We start from the raw sequence: 19,760 nt of genomic DNA on the forward strand, positions 1-19,760 counted from the left end.
CACACACACACACACACACACACACACACACACACACACACACACACCTGGATGATTTAAGCAGCCCAAACTGGTTGATCCGTTCATCTGATACTGGTTGAATATACAGAAAGGGAAAAAAAAAAAAGAGGCCATTCTAGGCCATGCCCTTACACACAACCACATACTGTACATTTTGTCCAGTTGGCTCCAATGATAGAGAGAGAGATACGTTTGAATAGGGACGAGGAGGGAGGGAGACAGGATTGGGACAGAGAAGCCCTTTAAGAAGCTGATTGGAGGCCTTCTTACACATTCTCTCTCTCTCTCTCTCTGAACTTTGGTTGAGAGGATGAATACTTGTATTGTTTGTCGGTCTGCTGACAGCGGGTGGACTAGATCTGTCAAAGATTCTCTGAGGAGGCGAACATACTGACAACATATGGACTATACAGCCAGCATACTCACATTGCAAAGGCTAACGTTGTCAGTTTCCCCAGAACATTTAGAAGTGAAGAAGCCTGTTTGATAAAAAGTCCAGTGATTTGGATTCAACTCTCTCCAATTTAACAAGATCAAACTATTCAGTAAAAAGTAAACAATGATGAACAGGACAAAGTGACAAACTAAAAGAATGGCACGATGTGAAAGAAAAAAGTGAAATATGGTTTAGCGTAAGAAGAAACTGAATGAGAGATGGAGGGTTGACCAGCTGAACAAAAAGACCGTAAAAGGCCCCGAACAGCAACAAAGCATTACATAAAACTCTGGCACTAAGGAAGTAGGCGAAAGGAGCTTCAGCCAGAAATACTAATGGAGAGGAAGAAAAACGAGGAAGAGTGAGAATGAGCCAGAGCTGAAAGCATTTGTCAGAATTCCCGCGAGCTGATACAACACCAACAAACTGCTCCAGTTCTCGACTCACTACTTAAACAAATAAGATCCTGAAAAAGCTGTGAAGTCTGGTCGATCGGACCCAGATTCTACAAATGTGTGACTGTAAATGACTTAGTCAGTTTTAATCCATGTTTAGATGTTTTGTGAGGATTCTCTGAGAAATTAACTAATTAACTCATTTTCAATGAGCTTGCAAGCCTTCAAATTCATACACTGTAATTAATCACTTACTTCAGGGAGAAAAGTATTGTTTTGTTTTTACTTATTAAAGTTTTTTTAATAAGACCAAGAGTATACAGTCATGCTCGGGAGGTCGTTTCCTGGTAAATTACTCAAAATGATCTTAATTACCTAAACTCATCCCTCAAAACGTCCACAATGGCGTGACAACGGCCTGTAGAATATGTCCTGACAACAACACCACAATGCAGTCGGTCATTTGTAGCATTAGTATTGAATCAGTCAGTATTTTTGACCTGATTATGGCACTAGAGGAAAAGCCAAAGGATCATCAAAGTTATTCGGATCCATTGACTGAGCAATCCAATCCTAATTTGTGGATGTTGAGATACTTCACCACATTCGTGAAAACTCTGAGCTGCTGGCAGGTTTCGAGGTTCACCACAGTCATTCATTAGGATTCCTCCCTCGGGTACTACGGATGTCTGCACAGAATTTCATGCTAATCCGTCAAGTAGGTGTTGAGATATTTCACTCTGGACCAAAGCAGAGAGCCGACAAACAGGCCGACATTAGCCGGCTGTTTGGCTAAAGATAACAAAATGCTAAAGAAGCTTGAATCTTACACCATCCATGACCATTTGTTTTCAGCTTATGCTCAGTGTGAAATATTCAACAAACGTTTTTTAATTAAAAACAACTCGGTGCATCAGTGCAGGTGATTTGTGAGGAGTTGGACATCTTTCTTCACTAAACCTACACTGTTGGGCTCTGCTAACTGCTCCACAGTCTCTTCAGGATGTTATCTTTGCAGCAGCGTGTCTGCACATACTGTAGAATCTACAGGGTGTTTCCATGGTCTTGAAGTTTCTGCGTCGTCCTGGTCCTGTTAAACAAAGATTCATACAAGCAGAGGAACACGCTAACAGAAACAGGATGAAAGCGTCACAACACTGGGAAGCTGGGAAATGAGGCCTGTAACAACATAGCAACACAATAAGGGATTTGGGTTGGGTTTCCCAAAGTCAAGGTCTGGATTTTATCTGTTTCCAAAGTAAAGGAGAGTAATATGAGAGGAGATGAAAATAAAGAAACACTAAGAAAAAGGAAGGGCAGGAAGGATAACAATGAAACAGGAGTTTAAAAAAAAAAGGACGAAGAAAGGAAATGAGAAAATTAAATTAAAGCAAAACAAATTAAAGGAAGTACTGTGGAGGAAAGAGAAGACAGGAAATGAAAGCGGGGGATGGTACCGGTGCACTGGCTTACATGACAGCACAGAACAAACATCTGATAAAATGATGCCGATGGAGGGATGGACAGAAGGAAGGAAAGAACAGAGAGAAAAGAGGGAGGAGGGGATGAGGAAAAGAAGAGGGGAGAAGGAAGAAAGGAGGGAGGTGCTACCGTGACTTCGGTCAGCTCTGTATTGATATTTACAGACTCTGATGTCTAAACACACTAAGCCTCCATCTGGGATCCCACAGTTTAATTTACACAACACTGCGTCCGTGCTCCTACGACCTCGGGTTGTTTTGAATGCAGAGTCAGTCTTCATATAAATACAGTACTGCAGCACGGTAAAGCACAAGCCAAAGAAGGGTTGCAAAAATAGACTCGGGAACGGAGTGCTGTTTGAAACATCTGAAAGCCCGACTGATGATTTAATATGACCTCATTATAAAGAGAAGCTGTTGTCTTGAATAGAAGACAGTGTGATGTAAATAAAGAAAAGAAAGTCATTAACGGAATGTAATCGATTTCTGACTTTATAAGCCATCAGGTCTGCAACTATAAATCATTATTTAAGGGTTCTTCCACTACAACATTGAAACAACAACAGTCCTTCCCAGAAGACAGACGCTTCCTTTTATATTCAACCCTGGCTTGGAAATGCTCTGTGGCTCTTTTCCCAACTGGTAAGTGATGTAACAGCCTATGGAGGTGGTCTTCCAGATAAATAACAAGAGCAACTGTATAAAGACAAAGCTGGTGTTATGCTAAGGGGGTACATACAGTACACCATGAAGAGGCATTGATCCTCAAACCCAAAGGTTGTTCTCATGAATTACTTACTACTGAGCTAAAGCATTTATAAAGTATCATAAAGACACATTACATAGAAACCTTTATAAATGATGCCTTCATAGACAGGGTTACTGACTAACTAACGTTAAAAGCTCAATGTCTCGAACATTTAAATATATTTTCCAACAATATAGATGTTGGAAGCTCGTCATATCTTCTGTAAAAAATACCATTTTTTTCTGATGAATCCAACAAGCCCACTGAATCACTGCTGAGCTGTGAGATAACAAGGCTCCATGCGTCTCATTACAGACCAGTTCTGTAATGAATTTGCATTTATCCTCTGTGTTCCCTGCTTGAAAAGAGTCTGCCAGCTGTGAGCAAAAAGACTAACAAACTGTACTGTGTGTGTTTTGGGCCTGAAATGTTTCTAACAAAGGAGGTGCTGACTGCACTCTGCTCAAAGACGCTCTTGTTTCATATCCTGTGTCGGTGAAGTTGGCATCTTCCGTATACAACACGAGATATTACACACCAGATAAAGCTGCATGCATGACAACATGTGTGCGTTCTGTATGAATACTGAATCTGAGCGGCTTGCTCATCTGAGACAAATGAGTTCAAAGGAGCACAAATTGACCGGACCTACAAACACTGACAGTCATTTTTTATTATATTGCTCATCAATACTGTTTGTGTTCTGTCAGCTGCAGTAAGAGTTAGTGGGTCACCGAGCAAAGCAGTGAGAGGGTGTGATGTTGAAGGCCGCTCTGAGAGAAACTGAATGGTTAAAAATAGTTCCCTGGCCGGCCTTGATGCATTTTGTGTCCAGGCATTATGTCATTTGTCTGATTGAGAATTCTGGTAGATTTCATACAGCCAAATTTAAGGTTGTTTTTTTTCCTGCTGTCTGCATCGAATTTAACACAATTTTAACTCCCTAAATTGAATTCAGTTGAACGGAAGACCAAGAAAATGTGGATATTAATAATAAATAAAACTTGTTTTTGTATTTGCAACTTTTTTGCATGTTCTATGATAAAACAGTGCGAAGCACACCACAAATTCCTACTAATACCTAGCAATTATTTGGGCTGTGGGAAATCTTTTTAAGCAAAAGTTTTAACATTTTGGGTAATACGCTTACTGCTTTCTGGCAGAGTTAGATGAGAATATTGGCACCACTCTCATGTCTGCACATTTAATGTACGGCTATACAGCCAGCAGCCTGTTAGCTTAGCTTAGCACTGGAAACTGGAGTAAACAGCTCCACCTTCCTCTGTGTGAAGGTAACCAGCCCTTCTAAATCTCTGTAATCAACATGTGCTTTAGAGGTGCTGGTAGGTGGATTGTGTTATTGTTGGACAGAGCTAGGCTAGCTGTGTCCAGTCTTTATGCTAAGCTAAGCCAACCAGCTGCTGGCTGCAGCTTAGATATGAGAGAACTCCTTATGCAACTCAGAAAGCAAATATGTGCAGCTCCCAAAATGTAAGACTAAACTAAATAATCAATGGATTCATTGAAAAATAAAATAATTAATCCTACGTTATATTTACTGAAGAAATCTTTTATATATAGAAACTATTAGGACACTGACTGCTGTATTGACCATATCTCAATACTCACTGACGCCTGGAATTGATGATAAAGGTGAAAACTGCCAAAGCCGTCAGGGTCAAGGTCAGTTTACCATTACATTACATTCGGTCTTTTGTACGTCAACCAATAGACCCACATTGCCCTTGAGCTGATCACTGAACCTGTTAGCTGCCCTGTTGGAGGGTTACAGTCACCAGCAGCAGCAGCTGCTGCGGGCTGTGCACAAGCACAATCTGTGTCACTGTGTGAAAGGTAAGTTTACCGAGAAGAGGCAACGGAGCAAACCGTCCCTGAACTGTTTTCCTGCAGGTGGATGGTGGAATTACTTCATCACACCAAACCAAATAAAATGTCAATGAAAGCATGGTGTCTAAGCATTTCACTGCATTATACAGTTATTTCTTGAAAGTGCAAGTAATAATAAAACACCCTGTTATTCTGTCAGATTTCATGCAGAATACCATGTTCTGTGTTTTTTTTATGGCCGACTATTTTGGGACATAAAACCCCTTCACACTGATAGAAGAGCGTGTTCCTTTTCTTTTTATTTGAATGTCACATTTTCACAGTGAACAACACTGATCTCAGTATTTTTCTTTCCTGTGCTTGAACAAGGCTTGCACATCAACTTCATGCAGTTGTCCCTCTGCTTGTGTGTGTGTGTGTGTGTGTGTGTGCGCGTGTCAAGTACACTGTACCAGGTGCTCTGAGACAATATTATGTCATTTCACACTAAACAAAACATCGACAATAGTGAGAGTTTCACTGTCCACAGAATGACCCCCAGTTGAATCTGTAATTAACAGCATAATAATACATGGAGAGTGTCCTACCATGGAGTGACCCACGATGAAGACGGGCAGGTCTGGGTGGCAGGACTTCATCAGGTCAACGTGCTGCAGTGAGTCTCTGATGTAAACCTGGAAGTCTTTGACGTTCATCCTCTCTCCTTCACTCTGACCATGGCCAACTGTGTAGGAAAAGAGGGAGGAAACTGGCTGAAACTATAAACTAGGAATATAAGGGCAGATGGCGGATGGAGGGAGAGACAGCAGTGAGGATGAGGAGGGACGAAGTAGAAGAGAGGAAAGGGATATGAACAGAAGTGAGAAAGGGGAGGAACGGAGGGAGCAGGTGACAAAGAAAGAGAGACACTGAATGCAACATGAACCATTTCTAGTGGCAGCAACACCTTTGATGATTTGCATCTGCACTTATTGATATTCTGCATGTAAATTCATTATTCAGTGATCCCGGCTATGATTAGAAGCGTAAGTCATGTAAATATATCTTACCCTAAACAATTGTATTTCTACCCGACCAACAAGGATTTTCAGCCTCACTTGTGAAGATTTAAATGTGTTTGTTACTGAAAGACAACAGACTCTCCCCATCTCCATGACTATATGATTCACGATATAGATTAAAACGGAAAATAACGGATCATGAGGAGAATCATGAGGAGGAACCTTTCTAAGGATCCTTCTAAGGTTCTTTTGTCAATTAAACCTACCGATGAACTATTGTGTGTTATCCGTTTGTCCACTCCAGTATAAAACTGCAAGGTAGTATCAGAGCTGTACGATCAGCTGCAGCATCCAATCACTAACAGATTTCCAATAGAAGAGGACCTTCATGACGGCGGACCGGAACGTCGTCTGGGTTAAGGATGGAGCAAGGAACGATCAAAACAAAGGACGCTGCATGTACCCCTGGGTTAGGGTGAGAAGAAGAAGAAGAAGAAAGGGACAGGAAAGAATAGGGAGGACAAAGAAAAGGGGGGAATGAAGAGAACAGGGTGACGAGAGGAAGAAGGAGAAGAAGAGTGAGGAAAGTGAAATGAAAAGAGTGAAGGCGGAGGAACTGTACTGTACAAAAGAACTGTACTGTTGTGTAGTAACTCCAGAATTGGATAACTAAGTATCTAACAAATGGTTGAGGAGGTGAGGAGACAAAGACAGTAAGGAGAGAAAATCTGACTGACAGATGGCGAGGAGGGGAAAATATATGAATATGTATGTCTATGTCTATGCATACATAGATTGTGTGTCGTCTCCTCCAGCTTTCTGCAGCAGTGGTTGAGAGGTGAGGAGGGTTGCCATGGCAACTATTGAGCCAATATCATCACTAAGCACCTAAACATTCACAACATGTGCCGCTCACACCTTCCTGCTCTCGCTCTGCAATCTCAAGTATGTGTGTGTATATTTTATAAATACTGTGTATGTGTGTATTTTATAAATACTCTGTATGTGCGCCGTATATACGAAGATGTCTTCGCACGACATGTTTTTTGTTCTCCCTCGTCGATAGCAAAGCGATCATCACAGCGCGGAAATCAATGTCCAATCACGGCAGCAGAGAGTGACGGCGCGCTGCAAACTCCAGTTCGATGCTCACTGCATCCCCCCCTCCCACATGAGATCAATGACCTCACACTCTACGGAGTGCACATCTTCTGATACACTCGACACAAACCGATATTCACACATGAGCACACTTCAGACAACGGACACACACACACACACACACAGACATATAAACACTGACGTCCACTGCTGCACGACTAAGAACCGCAACAAATGTTTTGTCTCCAGTTAACTCATCTTAAGATCAATTGTGCGTGCTGTTTACAGCTAATAACATTGTAAAAAAGTGCACCATTGATTTTAAGACACAGGTGTGACCATGGGTGGCCACAGGTGTTGATGAAGAATTACATGGTTGAACAGAATTTAGGCAACATCTAATTATTATTGTCAATATTGGTAAATCTCTTGATTACTTTTTTGATTAACTGATTGTTTTGTCTTTAAAATATCACAAAGTTGTAATTATAGCCCAAGGTGACTTTAATAATTATATAAAGAGAAATATGCACTCTATTTAGCAGTATGTACACGTATAAATGCTTTCTAACACACTATAATGTAGCTGTAAGCAGATAGTGATTATTAATGTATTGTGACCAAGAGGAGTCTAAACAGATAATGAATCATAACAGACTGAAACACTGCTGTAACAATGTAAAACATGTCTGATATTGAACAAAGGCTTGTGTGAATCTTAACAAAAGCTGCACCTGACACACTTCAGAGGCTGTGTGATGTGATTGTATGGCATACTGACAAACTTAGATTCTTATGGATGTGAAATTAGGGATGCGTTTTTTTTTATGTCTAAAATAAACTCAATCAAACAAAAAACAATTATTATTTTTTTCCAGATAATGGCCTCTTGAGGTAGCTTCTTCAATCCGGCCATTGTAGGAAATAAATCTTTGCAGGGACTGATGGATGCAGAAACGCCGATCTAATTAACTGTCACAATTCCAATATTGTCCATTGCCGTAATGGGAGGACAAACATGATTTGAGCATCACCAAACAAACACTCCATTGTGAATATTTCATCCGTGCTTCAACGTGAAATGTCAGTGTTGGTGTAATATGAGTCAAGTGATATGCATCCATCATCGCGTCCACAGTCTACAAAAGACTCAATGTTTCATGTGTCCCCAGCTATCAGTGTGGCGTTTTGCTGTTACATTCTGAGTGAATTAACCATGCAGCCACCGTGCCATATTTGGAGGCTGTCATCTGGTAAATAGCGGCAGTGTGTGACAGATGGAACAAACCTCCGGTCTGTACAGGCTGCGAGGGAAAAACACCTAAAAGTCCTATAATTAGAAAGAATTACATGCGAGACAGAGGAAATTGTGAAAGAGGAAGAATATGTGAAAGATCTCAACTGCTGAACTCTATCAGGGGCTGCCCGAGGCGGTGTGTGTGTGTGTGTGTGTGTGCTCGTGTGTGTGTGAGATAGATAGATGGAAAACTAGTGTCTACAGGGACTTGTTCCAGTTCAGTATTTTCCATTTAACAGTGTGACATTTGACTGCGAACCACTGAACAAACTGCTCCTGTGTGAGCAGCCTCAGTCATCCTCATCACTGCTTTTTTTTTTATCATCTCTGCAGCTCTTCATTGAGACGTCTACCTCTGCAAATATTTCTACATTTACAGCTGGGACGTTAAGTCTTTGCCTTCTCACCGTCTATCTCGCGGTCTCTCCTACTCGTCTCTTTGCTGCACGGTCACACACATTCACACATTCCTGCTGTATCTAAGACCAGCAACGCCACACAGCCTCGCCTAAGAGCACCTAGTTGGAGGAATGTATGAGAGAAGAGATTGCTAATACCTAATTACTACTTCCTATCAAGCGAAAACATTTAGGCATTTTTCTGTTTCTATTAAATGTTTCTTTTCGAACGCATTTTACATTTAGTTGGGGAAAGGTTTCGTTAGTTACATCCACAGAAAAACATGCCCTGTGCAACCTGAGAAACTGGATGAGTGAATTTTTCCGGGTAACAAGTTGTGCCGAAGTGTCACCGGCCATGGTAATGGCTCAGTGGGACTGTGCTTATAGCCACAGGAGTCCTTTGAAATGAACGCTATCATCATCGTGCTAACATGCTCACAAAGAACCAAATTATCATGCTGATGTTTAGCAGCTGGGCTACAATGTTCCCCAACTTATGTTAACATGTTAGCACACATGATCTGATTAAAAGCACAGCTGAGGCTGAATGGTTTTTAGATGTAAAGCATAAAGTATTTTGGTATTAACGTGATGACACTAGATGAAAAGTTATTACAATTCATCCTGATGGGGGACATGAATGTCTTTACCAAATATCATCTATCCAAAGTTGTAGAGACACTCACAACCCAAAATATCAACCTTGTGATATATTAAAAGTCATTGAGATTCATTATCTGGGGATCATGAATTTCTGCACCATATTTCAATCCATCCAATATTTGTGGACCTCCATACAGAGATGCTGCTAGTGTGGCCGAGCAGATTTCAACCAAGTCCATCACAAAAACATCAACAGCTGTACTGATTAGAATCCTTCAGTTGTGTTTTGTAATATTAACTGTTACAACCTGATGTTCGGTTTTGTCATTTCCAGCCTTGAGAATCAGCTAAAAGCTGAAACACCAGTTTGTTGTCTGAGCTCACAGCCAGTCTGTCCAGTGCTGAGGACTCACTTCAACATGAACAGAGCCAGAAGTTTCATTCACAACAGCACTTGTGAAGTTTTCCTCGATGTACCAACATAGAACAATGTACCCAACGAGCCTGATTAAGCTTTGTTCACTCAACAATACACAAGGGCCGGAATCGGGCAGAGAGGGGGATGATGGGCTTTCTTTGAACCGATGCGTAAGCTGTGTTTGAACTACAGATGGGGCACCCATGAGTGTAGGTGTGAGCTTATTAATGTAATGTAATGTGCGTTTGTGACTCACCGTGGTCGTGTGCAAACACCAGCAGCGACACTTCCTTCAGCTTCTGTGCGATCTCATCGTACGGCCCACAGTGCTCCCCGGCCCCGTGGACAATCAACACCAGAGCCCTGAGAGGAAAGGAGAGGAAAGAGTTAAGTCATGTGTTCACAGAGACAAACAAACCTATGTTTGCATTTCCGTCCTTGATTTATCCGACTGTTACGGTTAAACCTTGAAGATTTCTCTCCAACAGTACAGGGCTTTATTATAAGAGGCTGGAGGGGGAGGAGGGCTGTGAGATGGATGAACGAGTTCAGAGCACAAACGCAGATGGACGGAAGACATACGAACAATCTGACGCAGTGATTGTCCTCAGTGATTGTTCTCAGGTAAAATACCAATTGATCTCTGAACAGCATTGCTTTTGACTACATGTGCAAAGAGACGGAGATGATAGAAAAAAAAGAGGTGCGAATGTTTTCAGAGATAGCAGCTATCATCCATCTGTCCGTCTATCTGCCTCAACACAGCCCTTCCTTCCTGACTCAAAACAAACACTGAGGGAATCCAGCAAAACACAAAAAGACAGCTTTGACATTCCTGCTTTTCATGAGCATCCATTAAAACCTGTATGCAAATGCTTCTTCAGAACAGAGACTTCAGCGGCTCAGTTTCCAACCAAGTGCTTATAAAAAATAAGATTTATAAAGCGTTCACTCAATGAGGCTGCATGGACATGAACACTTCAGATATCCTCAAGGTTTCCAGCTGGTTTGAGGCAGAACCATGTCGTTGATGAGGAAGTTATATGTACAGCAGTAAACTGCCCTGGAATCTCATTTCTTAAATAAATGACATGGTTTAAGAAGAACTTTTTGGGGGTTGTATTTTCTGATGTGGAGTATGTTTTGTTTGTCCCGACCCTGCTCATGGAGACATATTGTTTTTGTATTTTTAAACGTTGGCAGATGTTTCAATTATAATTGAATTAACAGTCGCTTTACCTCCGAGGCAAACTTGTTTTGTTTTTGTCAAAACAAAACAAAGCTGGCTTTCACAGAGGCTTTGGGAGTTTCAGCAGTATCAAGAAACAGATGTGGATAATTTAAGTGGCTACCAAATAATTTATGTTGATGATGATGATGTACCAAATAAAAACATGTTGTGATCATCACGTAAAAGCCTGCAGGATAATCCCTTGTTAGTTTCATCTCTGACGTCGGGGTAGAGAAGATATCATGAAAAGTATATTCTGGTTTAACGTCATGTTTACTCAGAAAGAGAGACCTTTCGCTAATGAATGCGCCGGCTGTGAGAGCAGGTGTTTTTTTATTTTCAGGTTTTACTTCTTCTATCAGCGCATATTAAGCAGCGGAGCAGCACTGAAACGCTGCAGTGTTCTTTCTCTGAACAGCAGCGCAGCTGAGAAGCCTTGCGAGAGCTTCAATCAGCAGCAGACAATTAGCCCAAATGTATTCAGCGACAGAGGAAAAAGGGGAAGCGAGTGAAAAGGGGGAGAAAGTGAGTGAGAGTGTGAGGCGGGTAGAAGAGCAGAATAAGAGTATCTGTTCATCAGGCCTCATTAGCAAACGGCTCTGATTTCACTCCTTTTGGAAAAAGCCATCGCCTCGGGCTAAGACTTCCTCTGCACTTGTTGGCTCGGATCAAGTGTGTGTTTACATGTACTGTATGCGTGAGCGCTTTAGTATGCGAGTGCGAGTGTGTGTGTGTGTGTGTGTGTGTGTGTGTGAATGAGTGTCTTTGTATAGGAACAATGTTCTGTAACACACATGCCGAGGGCCAGCAGGAGATTAATGGGGCTAATCTGGGTTCATTGTTATGGCGACTGTACGGTGAACAACACACTGCAATGACATTTTTTTCTCGCCATCCGTTATTCCCTTAACACCTCGTTTGTCTGCCTGATCACATCTCTTACTTCATTTCCCTCCCTTTGTTCTCCTTCTCTTCTCAGTCTTTATTCCTGAGTTGCCAGAAAGAGGAAATACAAACTGGATGAAAGGCAATACGTCACGGTGACAGTTGACAGTCTGCATTGCTTTTGAAGGATTTAATTGCCCAGAGATCTTCTGCATTCAATCATATCCAGGCATCTGCAGACAAGTGACATTATTCAGTCATAGTCAGTATGTCGTGCTCAGCCGTGCAGAGCCAGCCCACTGTTGCTTAAAGTGGTCTGGCAAGGCTCAAGAAGCATTCGTGTTACTTCAATAGGCTGTGACATCTTGGCGTTATACTACTTTACTCAAACTCCCTCAACCTGAAGCCGTCCGTCACCAGGGTGGACTAATACACTACACCCTATGGCTGCTTTAAGACTAATGACGGACCTGTAAAAAGACTAATCAACATGGCAGCTTCGAAAGTGTGAAATGTCTTTTAAATGTTACACAAAAAATAGTTTCTGGGTACATTTTAGGCTTAAAGTAGCCCGTGTTGTTGTAGAATTATACTTTACAACATCTACAGTCCTTTAATTACTGCTCAGGTAAATTACTTGCAGCATTTGAAGAATTGTGAGCTGTGTTAGTAACTCACAGTAGGACTGCTGTAAACACAGATCAGCGCTAGTATTATGAGGCTAATGCCAACTTCCTTCTGAAGGCAAACTAGCATTGACCAATCACAATTAAGTGGCTGCGGGACAGGGAAACGTTCAATGACGGACACATATCCCGACCAACTCCTTCAAAGTATCTTCGCCTGTATATTGTACGGGGACGTTTGTTATTAAGGTCTGCAACTATTGGTTATTTCAATCGTTGAAATTGTCAATCAAGCGATTGTTCAGTCTATAAAAATGCTCAATAGTAAAAAACAAAAGGAGCTAAAAATACTTTAATCTTCGAGTAACAAGAAAAGAGGCTTTTCATTTTCCTTTCTCATTAACTCTCTTCACCCTCTCTCTCTCTCTCTCTGTCTGTCCTTCTCTCTCATGGGAACTGGAGACCCACTTGTCTCCCACACCAGTTTCAGTTGCTGGAACAACATGGCTGATAACCAGCCTTATTAAAACATTCAAAGAGAGTGAGAGAGAGAGTTTAGTCCTCCCTCTGGCTCGACTCTGAGCTCCTCAAAACAACCACAGACCCAAAACAAAGCCAGGAGCCTAATCCCCTTACTGCAACGCTGTTTGGCTACTCCAAGATTATTTAGGAAATCACAAACCTTCCAACTGTGCCCGAACTGTGCCCGAATGCCACATTCTGCACCTTCGACTTTTACACGAAAAGCAAGAAGCAATTTTAGACATTTTAGGCATGCGTTTCATGCTCAAAAAATGGAAAGTAAGTATGTCTGACGTCCCCCTAGTAGCTGTACTCCAATTAAACAGATTTGGTATTTTGTGAGCTCATTGCTCAACAGTAGATAACTACTCTTTCAGGGAGTAAACTACACTTAATATGTATTATAATTATGTTCACGTTCTTTCATTTACTTTGTAATTTGGAGCCATGATGCAAAGATTTGGGAGGGTAATGGCAAATGTCTGCTATTTATCTGGACTAATCACCACAAAAGAGACTAAGCCGCAGAGTAATCATGTTATTTTCTTTCACTCACTTACTTTATTTTGCTTTATGTTTTCTTCACTTTCAAAAATCATATTGGCATCTGAAACGTGCACATCATCTCTGTGGGTACAGCACCTCTGAGAGAGCTACAAGTAGCACAAGTCCAGCAATCTGCATCATCAATTATCATGATACGTGTCATGAACATTGACTGAGGTCGACACGAAGGGAACGCAGCAGCATCAGGACTGTGTTAGCGTGCACAGGCGGAACGATAACCTTTTGACATTGAAGGCTGCATTCCATTTAGATGCTTCAGTTTCAGGCTCCTGGTATCGTGCCGGCTGGCTCACTGCGGCTTTCTTGAATAGAACGGAGCCATCGTTTTTCCTGCAGGACAAGTCAAAATGTCTGCTGGTAAAAGGCTTATACCATCCAGACTCTCCTGTTCTGCTGCACGTGATTGGGCAGGACACAGGTAGAATAACGTAAAAGGTGTTATATTTGACTTTTAAAAATCCTGATTGTGACGTGTCTCTGGGGCAATTGTTCAACACCGTGTATATTTGTACAATTCACTTTTGCTGATCTTATATAAACATACTGTCTAGTGAAATTAACGCTGAAGGTTTTAGCGTCCACGTGTCCAGACTGGACAGGATCCAGAGGACGAACATTGGCATGTTAATACGATTAATAGACTTAGACTGCTGAGAACTTAATGGAATGTGTGTGTATGTCTCTTTAAAACTAATCTCACTGTGACTATGGGAGAACCACACATTTCTGAGCTTTCTTTGAAGAGCTGCCCAAAGGAAGTGATGTACATGCTGTGTGTGTGTGTGTGTGTACACATGTGGGTGGGTCACCATATCAGTGCTGTTAAGTGCAGCCGTACAGTTATAGGGTGTGTCTAGAAACATAGAGGCAAAGATTAAAGGAAAGAAAAAGAAGAGCGGTCCAAAGATAGAAGGAGAAGATAAACGTGAGACAGATTGAAACACGACGTCATCAGCAGCTTTTGAAAAAACAAATTTAGTAACTTTTTAAGGTTATAACTCTAAAGTAAAGAAACCGCATGACCAGCCTGCCAAATTGAAACTGACTGAAGAGTATTCCAGGTGCAGTGACTGTACTATAAACAGATTGTGTTTAATTATAGGCCAGGTCACGGCAGCATGTAAAATGACCACATTTTATAATCTGCCTAGCGTTAGCATGTCAGCTACAGTAATTCACCAAGTAGCCCTGCGGGTAGCAGTTGCACTGTAACTGTTCTCTGCTGAATATTAAGAACGTTCTATAGTGTTTAAGACACCTTCAGACATTGTGAGAGACCGTGAGTTCCCAGGTGACAGTGAGATTTGATGCACTTGGAGAAAACCAAAATGGATTTGACAGAAAGAACAACGTGACAAGTGGAAAATGACATGGAGGCTGAGAGAGGAATGAAGTGTGACAAACCGGTATGAGTGTGTGTGTGTGTGTGTGTGTGTGTGTGTGTGTGTGTGTGAGCGTGTACGGCGCAGAAAACCCCCCACAGCAGAGAGAGACAGAGGGAATTGCTGTGTGATGGAGAGAAATGGAGGCAGGCAGACAGCAGGCATCCACAGAAGGAAAGTTTACACCAGTGAAAGTAAACCAAAGATTATTGGAAATGTTCCACTTTCATCTTTGCAGAGTGCAGAATTGGGCCAAGAGCATATGGGAACCACAAAGATCTCAGCTAACACTTAGTTAGGATCGATCTCCTGAAGGCAGTAAAAAAAAAATGAATGTGTGAATTTATAACAGGGCTTTGAAAAAAAAACAACTTTTTTTTTTTTTGAATTAAGGTGTTTTGTGGCCTGGGAACATGACCTTTAAAGCTGCTGGCCAGTAAAAGTAAAGAATAAAACTTGCAGACCTTAAAACAGTAGAGCTCAGGAGATTTTCATTTGTAGTGCAAAAAAAAAAAAGACTCAACAGTCACTATCATAACATGCAGTCATTTCCTTAATGTGGAAGGTTTGACAGGAAACTAAATGTCAGAGTCAGAGAAGAGGGAAGTGGTGTCCTTGTGGAGCAGATGCACGCGCAAAGGAGGTCTTGAATCTCCCTCGTGGGTTCAAACTGCTGCTTTGTGGGGAGTTGTTTGAAGCTAACTGATGCAAATGAACAAAAGAACTGTGCGTTCCTTAAACTTGCCATCGTCACACGTTCACAGCACACTTTCTTGTGTGGGTAGACAGAAACAGAATTCAATTTTTTTTTATTCTTAATGGAATTGTCTTATGAATTCACCTTTTTCTTATTATGCACCAACACTGCCTCAATAAAATAAAAACACTACCGCTGATACTACCATTTTGTCACTACATTTTCCTTTTTGCAGCTTTGCGTGTTTCCACTTTCACATTTAATATATAAAATGTAATTTATGTAAATCCTAATAACTATATAGAGTACTTTGATAATTATTTACACATTTGTACAAGTCATGTCTCAGCTTATTTCAATGTTATGTCTGTTGCTTGTAATGTAACTGATGCAATAATTCTCACTTACTATTACAGTATTAATGAAATCACTAAGTCATTGTGAATAAGAGCAACAGTGGGAGGAAACATTTTACTTTGTCTCTGCTTCCTTTTCACAGCTGGTACTCAATGAATGTTATGGGAGTACAAGTGGCCCTAATGTTTAATACACTGCTTCATACACGCCCCCAAGCGCAAACATGAAGGGAACCATTAAAGAGCTTTTATCTTTGTAAAGTATCCTCCACTGACGAGCGTAACAGAAGCAGCGAACAGCAGGGAAATGAAATGGTCTGACAAACACAAATCATCGAGACACCATCAGCGATAACGTCAATAACAGCTTCGACCTATTTACACAAACTGCACGCGTTTGTGCGTGACTGTCAATCGTACGATTGTACTGTGAAAAAAAACAGGTGTGCAGTGCTTGTACGGCTGGTATGCTGGTCTCCACGAGGGTTCAAAGCCCAAGTTGAACGCGTCTTGGAAGATCTGTCAATCATTGTTGATGCCCCTCCCCTCCACCTTTCACCTACTTCCTGGTTCTAGTAGTGAACGGGCTCTTCAGGAGCCATTGACCTTTGACCCCCATCTCATTCTCACCCCAACAAGAAATATTTCAAATTGCATATTTTTGGAGGTTTCATTGCTGCATCTTTCAGACTCCTCAATTATGTATTTGTCATGTAATTCCTACAGAACACACAGCGTGTTGGCAACATGGTGGACATGAAAAAGGCAACAGCAGAAAGGTTTGTCCGTTCTTCCTGAGAGTTTACTAGTGAAGAGACGTAGATTCTTTCCCTGCCGACATTTTCATGCTCATATACCCATGGGGAAACTTTAAGGGTTCATTTTGTATGTGAATTGACTTCTGATAGGTATTCTGCACGTTTACAACATTTAAAAACATGAGTACTTGACCAAAGAAAACGTATTCTTACGAATAATTTCCCAATTTAAGCATTTAAGTCTAAACAAAACGATTTTGGAAGGGAGATGAAAGGAGACACATTTAAGACTTGAACTGCACAGAAAGTGAGTGTGACGACAAAAAACAATAGGTTATGCTGAGGTTCTTCACACTCAATGTATGTCAGAGGCTAAGTTCACGTACCGCCCTCTGTTGAAGTCATTAAAGGACATTTACAACCTTTAACAACCAATCAATATTCATCCGAAAAAGACTTTCTTTGTAAGTGCTACTGAAGAGCAAAGAGTGATGTGTTTTTTTTAATCCATCAGCTGCATTCAGCTGCTGTTACTACAATGTTCTCTCATTGAGCTACTAGCTATATGTTGAGCTGTATGTTAATCAAAAGACATATTTGCAAAGTGGCCACCATTGCATGTAAGCTTTTGGTCACACCAGCAACAGATTTATTGATTCCCAAATCCATATGATAGTTAAACTATTAAAAAGACATGTTTTCTGAAATAGACCCGGATGGCTGACCGACTAACAGATGGATGCTAAAATCCTGAGAAGAGCAAGAAAATACGAACTAGCTCCTATTATAATCTCTTCACATATTTTGCTCCAACATTTGTTGCCAAAGAGTAACGTAACAATCAAACAAAGTCATCAGTAAGCAAAAACAAAAAAATATGCAAAAACATACCCCAGTTCCAGCATCTCAACTGTACGGATACGGTGCTTTTCTTTGCCTTATGCGATAGTAAACTAAACATCTTTGGGTTTTGAACAAAACATGTAAACATGTAAAGACGCCATGTGGCATTTTATAGATGAACCGGTTGATCAATAAAAACATTTGCTTAATTGACAACAATAACAAAATGGAAATGATTGTGAGTTGCAGCCCTGTTTTGGTTTGTTTTTGAGTTCTCATGAACCAGATGTCTTGCTGCCGACAAAAAGATATCATCAGAACTCACAGTATATACACCATTGTCATGCATAATCTCAATTATAAAAGAATCATGCGTCACTACAAAACATTTTATGATGAGTCTGAGTCATTTGGCTGCCGTTTGAATAAACTGTCAAACAGCAAATTCCCTTATCTGGAGATTCCTTTGATCGTCAAAGTTTATGACTGCACCAGCTGCTACTGTGGCTGATATCAAACTGTGTATCCATCCTTCCATAAATTATAGCATGGTCGAGATGTAGCTTGTGTTTTAAAAACATCCACAGTGTATACTAACAACTTGGAATTCATATTTCCCACTCATGCCGATGGTCATAGCCAGTTTTTTTAATTTATTTTTTTAACTTAAATTCATATAATGCTATAAGCTTCTGGCTGAGCTGCAGCTACAGAGATTTCATAAATTGGGCTCCGACACGCTGTGTCACGTTAAATTACTAATCTGAGTGCTGCAGTGAGTGGGTCGCTGTGAGTCTGGAGGCTGCATCCATCCAGACCAAAGAGAACTGGTTTTTTTGCGAAACATCGGAGCGCAGGAGGTGCGCATCAGAGTATCTCTCTCACGGTTAAGTGTAGGCTGTACGACAGACAGCAGGCTGGAGAGTCTCAGTTTGTCACGCTTGCTCAGCAGTTTTACTCTCTGATGACACTCTGTGTGTAACTTTGATTTTGAGAGATTAAGCGTGTTCAGGAGAGGCTGATTTCCCCTCAGAGCTACAAACAATTATACTCCGATAAACACCGACGACAGCATATTCAGACCAATAAATCAGTTTGGGGTAATGGTGGGAGTGTGACTTTACTCAACCGCTTCTGTTTTGTCAGCTTGTAAAAACAGAGCAGTAAGCCTACCACACACAGCTTCTAGGAGCTGCTAGCTCAGCTAAAATTATTTAATTAGTCTGGGCTTCAGTGAAGAATTTAAGTGTCCCGTGAGAGTCTAGATGCAACTTCTAAAGCGTTTTTTTTTTTTATTCGAGTACAGCGCACATAAAACGACCACAGAATATCTGCTATTATCAGCTATCAAAAGCACACGTTGGTCGACCGACAAACACATCACGACTGCCACACAACATTTCATGTAGTCTTGCATGCCTTCCCTGTAACGTGACTGCATGCAACGCTAGCATGGTCGCGAACTGGCCTCCAGTGAGAACGCTGTTACATAAGCCATCCAAAGCCTTGGCTCTGAAACACAACACAGAGGGATCTGCGGCTATTTTAAGCCTGCAGTGATTCAGCTTTTTACTTCCAAAACAACATAATTTGCAGAGGGACAGTAAAGCTGTTATGGTATGCCAATCAAATTCATCATTTTGGTTTATTGATGCTTTTGGCAGCTGGAGTAGGACACGTTTTTAGAATTGGTTATTCATTTACCGAGACTCTTTGTTGACAAGCTTGAAATATATGAGCAGGTAGTAGATTTTCTGTTCATGGGGAAGTGTGGGGGATGAGTAAGGGACCTCAGCATGGCCTCAGAGGCATTGTGGGTAGTTATAAGGTCATGTTTGTCCCACTGCCTGAGCAGAATCATGTACATTTACATTTTAACAAGAGCTGCCAGAGTGCATCTGCATCAGGCAGAGAAGTTCAATCCAACGTTTGCTACTCGCATACACATATCTGCACACAGGTATAAAAGCATCTGCATGCTCAAATACAGAATAAATAACTATTTAACTGCACAAATAAACACACATGCTGCTGTAAACTATGAGCCACGGTTTATGGAGCAATTATGCAGCGGAGGCACGGACACAAGTGTCAGTTAATGAGTCACTGCTCTACTGAGATGCGTGAGCCGTGTGTGTGTGTG

The 19,760-nt window shown here is 41.2% G+C and overlaps 1 protein-coding gene across 2 annotated transcripts in view; it reads right to left on the minus strand.

The window, feature by feature from the left end:
- The window catches only part of mgll (monoglyceride lipase), a 30,858-nt gene that overhangs the window by 6,468 nt on the left and 4,630 nt on the right, over positions 1 to 19,760 (minus strand). For both annotated transcript variants that reach the window (XM_031845294.1, XM_031845293.1), the window contains 2 exons: positions 10,007 to 10,113; positions 5,517 to 5,653 (listed from right to left, as the gene is read on the minus strand). In XM_031845294.1, the coding sequence (XP_031701154.1) occupies positions 5,517 to 5,653; positions 10,007 to 10,113 (244 nt within the window). The remainder of the gene's footprint in view (positions 1 to 5,516; positions 5,654 to 10,006; positions 10,114 to 19,760) is intronic.

The sequence above is a fragment of the Anarrhichthys ocellatus genome, unplaced genomic scaffold (assembly GCF_004355925.1).
Source record: "Anarrhichthys ocellatus isolate YVR2014 unplaced genomic scaffold, GSC_Weel_1.0 scaffold5, whole genome shotgun sequence".
In the NCBI taxonomy this organism is placed as follows: Eukaryota; Metazoa; Chordata; class Actinopteri; order Perciformes; family Anarhichadidae; genus Anarrhichthys; species Anarrhichthys ocellatus.